Source organism: Typopeltis vanoorti, chromosome 5 (assembly GCF_054136105.1).
Source record: "Typopeltis vanoorti isolate ZY-2024b chromosome 5, IOZ_Tvanoo_1.0, whole genome shotgun sequence".
Classification (NCBI taxonomy): Eukaryota; Metazoa; Arthropoda; class Arachnida; order Uropygi; family Thelyphonidae; genus Typopeltis; species Typopeltis vanoorti.
In genome coordinates this window covers 115,323,078-115,337,574 of record NC_143553.1, presented here as the reverse complement: position 1 = coordinate 115,337,574, position 14,497 = coordinate 115,323,078, and the positions used below count along the sequence as shown (strand labels likewise).

Below are 14,497 nucleotides of genomic sequence, written 5' to 3'. Positions count from 1 at the left end.
TGGTTCCAAGACTGCTGTTGTAAATTACCGACCGATTAGCATATCAGGAATCATTGTCAAGGTCTTAGAGAAATTAGTCAAGAAAAGAATACAGGATTGGATAGATGAATATGGGATATTGTACGGGGGACAACCGATTAGCATATCAGGAATCATTGTCAAGGTCTTAGAGAAGTTAGTCAAGAAAAGGATACAGGATTGGATAGATGAAAATGGGATATTGTATGGGGGACAACATGGTTTTGTGAAGGGTAGATCATGCCTCAGTAACTTGCTCACGTTTTATAACACAGTGACGGCTGAACTGGATAGGGGTAATGGGTTTACAGTGATACTACTGGACCTTGCCAAGGCCATTGACATTATACCACATGGAACCCTAATCAGTAAACTGGAGCAGATGGGGATAGATATAGGGTTGGTAAGATGGATAGGAGGGTGGTTGAAGGAGAGATACCAGAGAGTGGTTTATTCAGGAGTGGAATCAAAAAGACGTCTTGTGACTAGTGGAGTGCCGCAGGGCTCTGTTCTTGGACCACTGCTTTTCAATTTGTTCATCACTGATATTGGAAAGGATTTGAGAGGAAGTGTTCACTTGTTTGCTGATGACGCAAAGTTGGGTAGAGCAATTGTGAGTGCACAGGATGTCAAAATTTTACAGGATGATTTGGATAGTTTGGAGGACTGGGCTAGGAAAAATGGATGTCAGTTTAATGTGGCAAAGTGTAAGGTTATGCACTTTGGGGTGAAAAGAATAGCAGCAGTATATCGCATAGGTGGAACCGTACTCCAGGAGATTGATGAGGCCAGGGATTTGGGAGTACTGGTGGATAGGGAGTTGAAGTTTAGGGGGCACATTGCAAAAGTAACTAAAACAGCTCACCAAATCACTTGGCTAATGAAAAATACTTTAACATGCAGAGAGAAGCAAGTTGTTGTTCCTCTGTATCGAGCCTTGATAAGACCCCATCTGGACTTCTGTGACCAGTTATGGGCACCATGGTTTCTTCGTGATGGGGAGGAAGTGGAGAGGGTCCAGAGACAAGTGACCAAGATGATAGCAGGTCTGTGGAATGAACCTTATGAGAATAGGGTTGAGGATTTGTGGGTTGCAGAAATTGGACGATAGGCGAAGGAGGGTTGATATGATTGAGACATTCAAATTACTGAAGGGTTTTTATAAGATTGATCCAGAAGATATTTTTGAAAAAATGACTGGTGGTGGGAGGACTAGGGGCCATGCATGGAAGTTGGGCAAGAGCATGGTTGACAAGGGTGTTAGAGCTAGTTTTTTTACTTGGAGAGTGGTGAATGAGTGGAATAAGCTTCCAGAGTCTGTTGTGGGTGCTACGACCGTAAATGAGTTCAAGTCAAGATATGATAGATGCTGTGTAAATGTTGAATAGTTGTTCCAGACATGATGTTAGGGCCTCCCTCGATGAGTCTGTCGACTCCTTGGAGTTTCCCGGAACAATAATAATAATAATAATAATAATAATCATTTAGTAAAAAATGCATAACCAACGTCTAAGCCTTTCCATGAGAACTTGCTATTATGCGGATAGATAGTCTACTTATAACTTGACCACTTGATATATATACAACAAAAACAGCGAAAGATTTGGCAGACAGTACATGCTTTAAGTTATTTATGTATAATTATAAAACTTTTTATTTTGATGAAGACTAAATATGTATAGACGAAGCCCTTTGTTCAGAAAAATCTGGGTTCAATTCCAGTCTATGACATGAGGAGCCTTTTATCTAGTCTCTTTCGCTTAAGGTGAGTTAGCTGGTCTCATATGGAGGAAGAGGGTTTTTTTCATCCGGAAACTCGGGTTTTTCGTCCCTCAGAATAGGTAAACTGGCCCCGTAAACATACACAAATTACAGTCATGAATACTTATGACAATATGTGGAAGAGATAGGGTCCTCATCACATGTCGTTATGCCTGTAGCTAATCATGAGTCACATCATGGTACTCAACCTCCTAGATAGGAGACGGCACATGAATGGAATGGAAATATGTTGTAAAAAAGTTAAATTCCTGTAAGTGGCAGTCTGATGTCAGAAGGTTGATAGATGATTAAGACAAGAAATGATTTTCTCTTTATAGTTAACCCTGAATACAGTCATAATGCAAAGGGATTAATTCATTCATGCTCTAGTACAATTGAAAAAAATCTACTGGCTCTTACAAACATTTCTATTGGTTTCAATGACAAAGACAGCAAAAACTCTTAATCAAAAGAGGAAAGGAAAAAATGAGCATTATCAATAATGCTCCAAGGTGCAAAGTACAGTGATGCAAACCTCACACATAAGAATCTCAAAAGCTGGGAGGGTGAGCCTTGCTTACTTGCTATCTGTTAGCTTATAGAGAATTGAATCACTTTTCACAAAGAAAAATATAAGAGGCTTATAGTCACCTATTTTTACACTGAATGATCTGAAACTAATTCAAATGATATAAGGTAATTTTATTGCTAATTTATTTCAAAATGTATTTGTAAATAATACGGTTCTTTATTATTATTCAAAAACTAGCTTTTAGGCTAAAAATGAAGAGACAGGATAGAAGCATATTAAAGGGGTTTAAAGGAATGACAGTGAAGACCACCCATTCACCATCCTCTTTGCTTGGAGGGTAGTGAATGGGTGGAATGGACTGCCATAGGTGGTTGTGGGTGCATCATCAGGGAATGAGTTTAAGGAGGGGTATGATAGGTAGTGTGCGAACAATTGCTAGTGTGTAAAGAATGCATCTCCTGTGATGAGTCTAGTGACTGCATAGAGATGCACACAATAATAAAATTACAAGAATATACAAATAAAAAACAGTAATATAGAAATTTTCTATACAGCAGATATAATCTGAAATATGCATCCTCTGCAGTACTTCCAAATTATTTCAAATTATCTAGAGAGAGAGAGAGAGAAAAGCAATGGTTACAATGTACTCACAGATAGGAACTGAGCAAGTTTTTGGTCCTTTCTCTGCCGACTTTTCAAATTTTCTAGAGCTATAGTCTGGTTTCCACAAAATAATGCTGCAGCCATCTTCAAATTTTCACCTGACTGGCCATCAAGCTGTAATCATATATCAACTTTAAAAAAAATGGTCACATGATTGTTGCTATAAAATCTTAAGGTTTTACAAAACTTTAGGAGAGTTCTAATAATTTATAATGATATTTGTGAGATGAGTCATGTAAGTCTTGAAGCTAGATAACCAGCAGAAGATCCCCAAAGAGCCTATAGGAATGTAGAGCACTGACAAGGGCTTCTAACCCTCCAATCAACATAATCTTATGGCAAGGACAAGGGGGGGGGGGGGGGGGATGCACTATTACGACCTAGTCTAGCCATAAATGTTGTTACAACTTAAACAGCGTATAAACCTTTAATCCATCAGTAAATCATTTACAGCTTTCAGCACATACAAACCACATGTATAACACGCATATAACAGCACAGAATGTTCAAAACCCCTTTGCCTTCACACATGCCTGAATCCTGTGAGGTCACATATCGATGCGACACACACAACATCTAATGGAAATACTGCCACTCCTTGTTCTAAATCCACCTACTCTCTCAAGCACTGACCACAATTTAAAGTCCAACGGATTCAGATCAGGACTTCCAGATGGCCAATAACATTGTGATATGTGGTCAGGAACATTCACTGATAACCACTTGTGTGGTCCTCGCCTTATATGCAGGGGCTGGGTGTTGTTCAAGGTCTATACCAAATGTTCCAGCACAGTTCTTGATACATTTTGACCTATTTCTTGCAGAAATGCAACTTTGATACCCCCTGATATGTCGCCCCCACCCCATCCCACCAAACAGTCACTGTTGTGGGGTGATGTCCTCTTTGAATCTTGTGCTATGGCATGTGTTGTGTGAACAACCACAGCACATATCTTCTCATCTGTCCCCAGGTCACCAGTTAGAAGACATGACATTGTTCTTTGTGAAACTTTTAACTCTCATGACATCACTTTCTGCATTCTCACAGGATTATGGTGGAGGTGTGTCTGCACAGCCTCACAAGCTGTTGCATCCTAATGAAAAGTGGTTGACCCATTCTTTGGTAGTCAGATACATCTTCTGCATCATTATAATAGTTAATAGTCTAATACACTAACATTTTACTGATCCTGAGTGTTTTTAGCATGCTGAAAATAACAGGTGGCTGCATTTCAAGCATTCCAACCTTGTTAAGTGCTATTACAGCTACACAGTTCTCAATCTCCCCCCACTGGATGTTAACCTGTACAGCTAGACAACCCCTTCTCTACTGATAAACATGTGAACATTGGCTGAACACAGCACCACTAATGGAACCAAGCTTGTACAATTCTGTGGGCAGCCAATGTTCACATGTTACAAGTTCTGCACAGGGGCGTGCAGAAGTTGTAATAGTATTTATGGCATGACTGTAGATGTTCACTTGGTCAGTGAATGAAAGCAGTCTGACAACATGGGACTCTGGATCAACCTGTGTATACAGCCTTAAACTACACATACATTAAGAAAAAAATGATATAGACTGGTATCCAGCTGGCTTGAGTGTTGCTAGGTTATAGAAGGTGTTATTACTGTTTTTGTTTTGTCAGAGAATCAGAATGCACAAAAAAATAAGAAATGAACTACTAAAATATGGGAGGGGTAAGTTCTGATAAACACCTAGAACAAAATGATATTAAAGCAACTGATATAACCACAAGAAAGAACATACTAGCAGCAGAGTTATGAAGATAACTTATGTTCTTATATTCTCGTATGTTCTTTCTTGTGGTTATATCAGTTGCTTTAATATCATTTTTGTTCTAGGTGTTTATCAGAACTTTACAGACTCCCCTCGTAACTTTAAGGAAAACAAGCTCATCAGTGCAAAAAGCATCAATCGAAAAAGAAGTAACACAAGTAGATGCATGACAGAAATAACATGTGAAATATGACTGGTGCTATTGAGACTTCTTCACACGCATGTGCACACACGTACATGCGCACGCACGCACACCTCATTTCCTATCCCTGTTGGGGATCAGTGTGGTATTGCAGCTTCTTTGATGCCTTATTAATCATGTCCACTTCCTAGCCTAACAGTGGCATGAACTGTATATTATGACTGTAGCTGTGTGTCACCCATGTATGGAGGAGGTATCAGAGTGTGAAAAGAAAGAGTGCATATGAAAGAATAACTATACTGAATGAAGACAGTACTCTAGTGTCAGAAGATAATGAGATTGGTCAATTATGATTACTCACTTTGCTAAGATGTGTCAACTGGGTGTATGTAAGAGGATGCACAATGCCATTACTACATTGGATGAAGAATTAAAGGTATATGAGAATGAGGTTGAAGAGCTGTTGCATAACCTGGACAAGAATTCATTAATAGGGAAAATGGAATATCAGCATTTATGCTATAGGCATGTTAAGCCAACATGTTAGTATAACTTGAGTACCAGCTCAAGAAAGATATCATTGAATGGAAAGAATTGAGAGTTCTATTGAACAAGGGTAGTACAAAAACTAACATCTAACTACCAACCTATCAGCATCTCTGGTGCGGTGGTGAAGATTTTAGAGAATTTGGTAAGAACTCTTTTCTTCTTCTCCAGGTATCTTCTCCAATTTGGATGTTAGCAGTAATGATATCCCAGAGTGCCTGTTCCTCTGTCATCCTTTTGATCTTGTAAGAACTCACATGAAGAATTGGGTAGACAGACAAGCAATACTATGCAAGGAACATCATGGATTTGCTAAAGGAAGGTCATGTTTTAGAAATTTTTCTCAAATTTTATAACAATGTAACAGCCGAGTTGGACAAAGGGAATGGACACACAATGATACTGTTAGATTTTGCTAAGGCATCTGATAGGATATCACATGAAAGGACTGTTGCATAAACTGACGAATATGGATTTGGAATATTGATGATTTATCAACCATCCACTTATCTAAGTGGATGGTTGACAAACAGGCATCAAAAAGTGTTATATGGTGAGTGAGAATCTTCCAGATTTAAGATGACCAGTGATGTGCCACAGGGTTCAGTTCTTAGACCATTGCTTTTCAATCTATACATTAATGACATTAGGAAGGATCTAACAAGAAATGTTTAATTGTTTGTTGATGATGCAAAGATAGGCATGGCAATCACGGATGCTACAAATATATATATCCCAGATATGCATATTGACAAATACACATATAGCAACAAATACAAAATGTTCTATTTTGGCAATGACAATCAAGGAAAAGAAGGAGTAGCCATAGTATTCAACACAAAATACGAGGCTAATCTTCTTGAATGGCAGTCAGTCTCAAGTAGAGTAATGTGGGCAAATATGAGAATGGGGAACTGGACAATGAGACTTATTTGTGTCTATGGTACCACAGAAGGTTCTACTAAGGTAGAAGTGGAGTAATTTTTTGAGGTCTTAGAAAAAGCAACTGACACAATGAAAAAGGAAAAGTTGGTCCTTGTTGGGGATCTAAATAGCAGAGTAGGAAATGATTGTGAGACATACAAAAATATTTTGGGAAAATTTGGAGAAAAGAGCAAAGCTAATAATAATGGCAAATATCTGTTGGATTTCTGTTCAGGACATGGACTGGTTATTACTAACACCATGTTCCAACATAAAAATGTGCACAAATTCACATGGAGAGAAGAGGCAAGGAATAAGAAGTCTCATTGACTATGTTACTTGTTGATAGTGATGTTTTCTCCCTTGTGCAGGACACCAGAATGTACAGAGGATTTGTAATTGGAAGTGATCACTATTTAGTGTTGAGCAGGATAAAATTGAATTTCATATTGAAAAGAATAACAAGTAAGAAAGTTTTAAAGCAAATAAAAGTTGAGCAGCTCTCAGATGTGAACTGTAGACTAAAATACAAAATTATTGAAAAAAAATGAAAGAGTTTGAGAATAGGAATCAAACATTGGAGATTCAGTGGCAAGCCTTGAAGAAAGCCCTAATTGATTCAGCTAGAGAGGCATGTGGTGAAGTTGTCTGCAAGGATAGAAAAATTAGAACTGCATGGTGGACACAGGAAGTTAAAGAGGCAGTGAAGGAAAAGAAGAAAGCAAATCAAATGTTCTTGGCAAATAAGTCAGCTTGTGCTCTTAAATAATACAGAGACAAATGCAGGAATGCTAAACACTGTGTAAAACTAGCTAAACAAAAGTCATGGGAGGACTTTGGCAAGAATATAGAAAATAAATATCAAGAAGGTGGCAAAATATTCTGGAGGTTGTTGAAGAAGCTTAAGAATGGAGGAGAGAGTGCTGTAAAAGGAGTTAGAGATGATAAAGGTGACATGAAAACGGGAGAAAAAGATATCATTGAAGTATGGAGTAATTACTTTGAAAAACTGCTAAATGAAACAAGCAGTGATGATAGCACAGTGGTAAAAACACTGACCAGGCATCCAGTCAGGAATACATATCCATACTTGAAGTAGAAAAAGCCATCAAAGGCTTAAAATGTGGAAAGGCAGCAGGAGTAGATGATATTTGACCAGAAATGCTGAAGTATGGTGGTATAAAAGTCTTACAGTGGCTGTGCTGCATATTTCGGAAGATATGGACAGAGTGACGAATTCCCGATGTTAGAGTAGAGCTCTCATAGTACCTATATATAAAAAAAGGGAAAGAAAACTGAATGTGAGAATTACAGAGGTATTTCCCTACTGGGTGTTCCTGGTAGGATTTATGCAAATATAGTTGAGAAACAGTTGAGAAGAATTGTGGAAGAAAAGCTTGGTGAAGAACAAGCTGGATTCAGGTCAAATAGAGGCTGTCAGGATCAGATCTTCGCTTTACGACAAATAGTGTAGAAATCATGGTAATATAACAAAGATCTGTATTTAAGTTTTGTAGATCTGGAAAAGGCATATGACAAGGTGCCAAGAGAGATGCTATTCAATACGCTACAGTTATATGGTGTCAAGGTGGCATTATATAAAGCAATACTTAGTATTTATTTGAGTTGTAAATCAGCAGTTAGAATTGAAGGAAGTACAGGAAGATGGTTTAATGTTAAATCTGGTGTGAGACAAGGATGTACATTATCCCCTCTGTTATTCATTATCTATATGGATCACATTATGAAGGAAAGTGGTATTAAACATGACATCAAAATTGGAGAGGTAAATGTCAGCTCTTTGCTTTATGCGGACGATGTTATACTTCTAAATAAATCCGCTACAAGTCTGCAAGATTCTCTGAGTAAATTGAATAACTGTTGTAATAGATATTTTATGAAGGTCAGCAATAAAAAGACAAAGACAATGAAAATAGGCAGAATCATTGAAAATGTCAACTGTGTTGTGAATGGAGAACCTGTGGAACAAGTAAAACATTTCAGCTACTTAGGCACAATTTTTAGTGAAGATGGTAAATTAACTATGGAAATAGACAATAGAATCAACAAAGCTGGTTTGGTAGGAAGTCAATTGAATAAATTCATATGGAATAAGAGAGAAATTAGTCGGAACACTAAATTAGCTGTATACAAAACAGTGTTCAAACCAGTTTTAACTTATGGATCTGAGAGTAAAACACTTGACCAAAGACTAGAGACCGCAGATATGAGCCCTGAGAAAGATTATAGGCATGAATAGATGGTTTCAATGGCAATATCATATTAAAAACAAGGATATTAGGAAAGAACCTGACATTGTCAGCATCCAGGAATGCGTTAGCAGAGCTAATCTCAGGTGGTATGGTCACTTAAACAGAATGAGCGAGGAACGATTAGCAAAACGAGTGTTCTCTGCCAAGTTGGCAGGAAAACGGCCCAGAGGAAGACCAAGATATAGGTGGATTGATACGGTACAAAGTGCCTTAGACAATAGAAATATAAGATCTGGTAATGTTGGAGTCTTGACAAGTAACAGACTGATTTGGAGGAAAATTGTAGATAGGAAGTTAGTAATGATGTAAATTTTTCATGTAGTACTATCATATCCTGTACACCCCCTGAGGGTACATCGCAGTAATTTGATGAGGATGATGATGACAGTAACAGATGTATAACAGCTAAACAAAAATATACATGCTTCAATGGGAACCACTTTGTTAGAATAATGCAGACAAAATGAGACATTAGAAAAGACTTATCTGTGTTTTGTTATATGGAAGGTGGGGAGAGAACATCAGGCGTCCCATGTAAGTTAAGTTTGCTCATGGTTAAGGAAGGGTTATGAGGTAGACTGTGGTTCTCTAAGAGGATTCAGCATAGAAGATGAAGAATTTTTTTGTCATTAGCGAAGATAACTATAGAATAACATATATGCAACAGTAAATAACTTTTTTATTATGTAAATATTTCATCTTATGTATCATAAGCATAATCAATACAACTAACGAACAACAATAGGAATTGACAAAAAAAAAAAAAAAAAACAGTAGTGAGCATGCTTAAATTGGAATTCCTCTATGTATACAGTCATGTGTTAATGGATAACGAGCGATTCATAAGTTAATTTTTAAGAAACAAAATTTTTATCATAAAAACAAAAAATTCTTAGAATGATCAATATTAAAATAAATAAGGCCGGATACACCGAATAAAAATTTTAAAAAAAAATGTATATTGCTGCCTCTTTGATCAGCTGGCTGTTTACAATTTGCAGCTAGAGCAGGCTAAATGCCTGCCTGCAGAATGTTGTGTCTACTGCAATCTATCTAAAGTGAAACGATAAACGGTTTTTATGCGCAGAAACAAATTTTCGTACAAAACATATGTTGCTAGTTAACCAGTCATATGGTACGCATCTCAGTAGGCTACTGACAGTAGCGCAGTGCCGACTATTATTTCATCTGTGTCGCGTTGTGTAATAATTTCTTGTGGGTATAAAATAGAAATGGAATCAAAAATTTTAAAAAATAGTTATTCGGTGCACAAAATAGTAAGCGTCATGCTGCAAAAGAAGCAGATATTAAGAAACAAACTGGGGCTCTTAATACATTTGTTAAAATATTAAAATATTCTCATGCAGATTGTAACCAACTCGATACATCAGAAATCAGAGATGAAGAACCGTGCACATCATCCAGTTTTCATAAAAGTACTATTGCAACTATTGAATAACATAATTGAACATGATTTAAGCGAAAAATAGTTAGGATTTAGTCAACTACAACAATATTTAGTTGTAATTGACCACGAAACTAACACATTGCTAGTCTCTGCAAATTTAGAAGATCCAGGTGAATGGGGAAATATTGATGAAAAATTATGAGCTGTTTTAATTGAAATGGGGCCTGTTCAAAATAAAAATATAATATATCCCAGAGATACATCATCATCATCAAATTCCTGCCATGTACCCACAAGGGGTGTACAGGATATGACAGTACTACATGAAAAAATTACATCATTACTAACTTCCTATCTACAATTTTCCTCCAAATCAGCATGTTACTTGTCAAGACTCCAACATTACCAGATCTTATATTTCTATCGTCTAAAGCACTTTGTACCTTATCAATCCACCTATATCTTGGTCTTCCTCTGGGTCGTTTTTGCTGCCAACCTGGCAGAGAACACTTGTTTTGCTAATCTTTCCTCGCCCATTCTGACCAAACCACCTGAGATTAGCTCTGCTAACGCATTCTGGATGCTGACAATGTCAAGTTCTTTCCTAATATCCTCATTTTTAATATGATATTGCCATTGATGCCATCTATTCACGCCTATAACCTTACTCAGGACTCTCATATCTGCGGTCTCTAGTCTTTGGTCAAGTGTTTTACTTCTTACTCAGCTCTCAGATCCATAAGTTAAAACTGGTTTGAACACTGTCTTGTATACAGCTAATTTAGTGTTCCGACTAATTTCTCTCTTATTCCATATGAATTTATTCAATCGACTTCCCACCATACCAGCTTTGCTGATTCTGTTGTCTATTTCTATATTTAATTTACCATCTTCAGTGAAAATCGTACCTAAGTAGCTAAAATGTTTTACTTGTTCCACAGGTTCTCCATTCACAACACAGTTGACATTTTCAATGATTCTGCCTATTCTCATTGTCTTTGTCTTTTTATTGCTGACCTTCATACCATATTTCTTACAACAGCTATTCAACTTAGTCAGAGAAGCTTGCAGACTTGTAGCAGATTTATTTAGAAGTATAACATCATCTGCATAAAGCAAAGAGCTGACACTAACATCTCCAATTTTGATATCATGTTTAATACCCCTTTCCTTCATAATGTGATCCATATAGATAATGAATAACAGAGGGGATAATGTACATCCTTCAATTCTAATTGCTGAGACTGACACAGAGACGAAATAATAGTCGGCACTGCGCTACTGTCAGTAGCCTACTGAGATGCGTACCATATGACTGGTTAACTAGCAACAAATGTTTTGTTGTATTTCCTTCAATTCTAACTGCTGAGACTAACACAGAGACGAAATAATAGTTGGCACTGCGCTACTGTCAGTAGCCTACTGAGATGCGTACCATATGACTGGTTAACTAGCAACAAATGTTTTGTACGAAAATTTGTTTCTGCGCATAAAAAACGTTCATCGTTTCACTTTAGATAGATTGCAGTAGACACAACATTCTGCAGGCAAGCATTTAGCCTGCTCTAGCTGCAAATTGTAAACAGCCGGCTAATCAAAGAGGCAGCAGTATACATTTTTTTTTAAAATTTTTATTCGGTGTATCCGGCCTTATTTATTTTAATATTGATCATTCTAAGAATTTTTTGCTTTTATGATAAAAATTAACTTATGAATCGCTCGTTTTTAATCCGTTAACACATGACTGTATACATAGAGGGATTCCAATTTAAGCATGCTCACTACTGGTTTTTTTTTTTTTTTTTTTTTTTTGTGAATTCCTATTGTTGTTCGTTAGTTGTATTGATTATGCTTATGATACATAAGACGAAATATTTACATAATAAAAAAGTTATTTACTGTGGCATATATGTTATTCTACAGTTATCTTCTCTAATAAATTTTGTTTCTTAAAAATTAACTTATGAATCGCTCCCTGGCGGCGGCGCCTGCATGCCTGCTTCCGCCGGCCCTGCATATATATGAAGAATAACAGAAGAGATTGTGTATTCTTGTCTCACACGTGATTAAAGAAGTACAGCAAGATGGTCTGATCACGTGATCAGACCATCTTGCTATACTTCTTTCAATTCTAAGTGCTGACTTATAACTCAAAAATAGAGTATGCATTGCTCAATATAATGTTCCATTAAAACCATGTAACTGTAATACATTGAATGGCTTTTCTTTTTTTATTAGTCATATGCCTTTTTTTTTTTTCCAGATCTACAAAACTTAAGTTCAAATCCTTATTATATTCCCATGATTTCTCAACTATTTGTTTTAAAGTTAAAACCTGAATCTGACAATCTCCATTTGGCTTGAATCCAGCTTGTTCTTCTCAAAGCTAAGTACAGTCATCCCTCGCCTTATGTCCGGGTTCCATTCCATCCAGCAGGGCGTAAGTCGATATATTAAATCAACAGTTATAGAGGTCAGGGACTTAACCATAATAAGTATACTGTCATTTTAATTTTTAAACCTTATTATAAAACTGTACTGTGTGATACTGCCACTATCAAACAGGAGAATAATCGTCCAAATCTTCCTTCACAATCACATCTTCATTACCTTCCCCGTGTGAACGATCAGGCTGTGGGTCTTCTGTAACCTTTGTTTTTTTGATGAAAATGCCCAATGTGCTTTGCTTATTCCTCTTCTTCTTTTCATCATAAATGTGTTCATAGCATGCAAATGCATCATGTACTTTCGTTTCTATTATTAAGTAGCGTTCAACATTGGGATCCATGTCTTCAGCCATTTTGAAAACATCGCTAACTGCAAAGAACATTTCTGCAAGATCCTTCACTGTAAATTGTTTAATTACCTCTCCTGTTTCTCTTTTCCCCCCCTCTTCCTTTTCTCGTTGTTCCTCCAGTTCTGCCAATTCTTCATTAGTCAACTTTTCAGGGGAACTTTCTATGAGTTGAATTATGTCGTCATCATTCACTTCGAGATTCAGATTGTTTGCTAGGCTCACTATTACAAACTTCCAAAATCATGCACCTTTTTAATGTCTTTTTCCATATGCCACCCATATGTCGATATGAGTGACCCATATGAGAGGTCACTTCGTCCCAAGCCACAGCAATATTTTTAATAGCATGATAAATATTGAATGTTTTCCAGAATTGCATGAGTCTGGTCATTTCCTTCAGTAGCAGAAATGGCTTGTGAAAAAGTTCTCCTTAGATAATAAGCCTTAAACACTGCAAGAACTCCCTGATCCATTGGTTGGATCAATGAAGTAGTGTTTGGTGGGAGAAACACGACCTTGAACTTGATGAAGATCACCGCTATAAGACTGATGACATGGAGCATTATCTAGAATTAATAAAAATTTTAAATTCTACATTTTCTTTCACACAAAAGCATTTTATTTCACTCACATAACAGTTGATTAAGGCATCCTCAAACAATTTTTGAGGACGCCTTAATTTTTTTTGAGTCATCCACGACTTCTTATTGCTCCGATAATGAACTGGAAGTATGCTTCCTAATGTTTTTGAAGGTTTGTGGATTCTCACTGTGCCATATCACAAATGTTTCAGTTTATATCCAGCCACATTACCCATAACAGAATCGTAACACTGGCATTAAGAGCTTTGAAACTAGGTATAGATTTTAGCTTTTTTCTGGATGAATGTTAGCTTGGGCATTTTTTTCGAAAGAAGGACGTCTCATCCATATTAAATATTTGCAGTGGCAAATATTTTCCTCCATAATAATTTTATCCAATTTTATCACAAACTCTTTGGCAGCCTTCTCAGCACTTGCAGATTCCCATACATTTTCACATTATGCAGTACAAAACGCTGCTTGAATCTCATGAACCAACCAGAAGAAGCATTGAATTCATAGTCGTAATCGGGTCCTGCTTTCTCCTTCAACATGTTGAAGAGACTTAGTGTCTTAGCGATTATGGTTACAGCGCTAAGGGGGTATGCACTTTTGGTTCAGGTCCTCTATCCATGATGCAAGTAGCTTTTCCATATCACCGATAGGGCCTTGTCGTTGCTTTCACTATCGTCGATTTAATGGAAGCAGATTCTTTCACAGCCTCTACAATTTTATCCTTATTTTTCAAAATGGTCATCACTGTAAAATGAGACCATGCGAAGTCATGTGCGATCACATTGATGGGCTTACCAGCTTCATGTTGCTTTATAACTTGCAACTTTGTTTCAAGATCAATTGCTCGCCTCTTTTTCTGTGATTCTTCACTAGGTTTTTTGATTGTGCGTGTAGGGGCCATGTTGCACAAAACATCGCGAAATATTTAATGATAAATACACAAATAACCTATTTCTCAAACACAAAATCAACAGAGGAAAACTGTTGAAGACAAGTGCCGACTGCCGAGGGAGGTTGCTGCTGAAAGCGCTGT

The 14,497-nt window shown here is 37.0% G+C and overlaps 1 protein-coding gene across 1 annotated transcript in view; it reads right to left on the bottom strand.

Annotated features, from left to right (window-relative positions):
* Nucleotides 1–14,497, bottom strand: part of LOC150106740 (rho guanine nucleotide exchange factor 11-like) — an 837,747-nt gene that overhangs the window by 197,765 nt on the left and 625,485 nt on the right. The window contains exon 29 of the mRNA XM_090393466.1: nt 2,966–3,091. Coding sequence (XP_090249592.1) covers nt 2,966–3,091 — 126 coding nt within the window. The remainder of the gene's footprint in view (nt 1–2,965; nt 3,092–14,497) is intronic.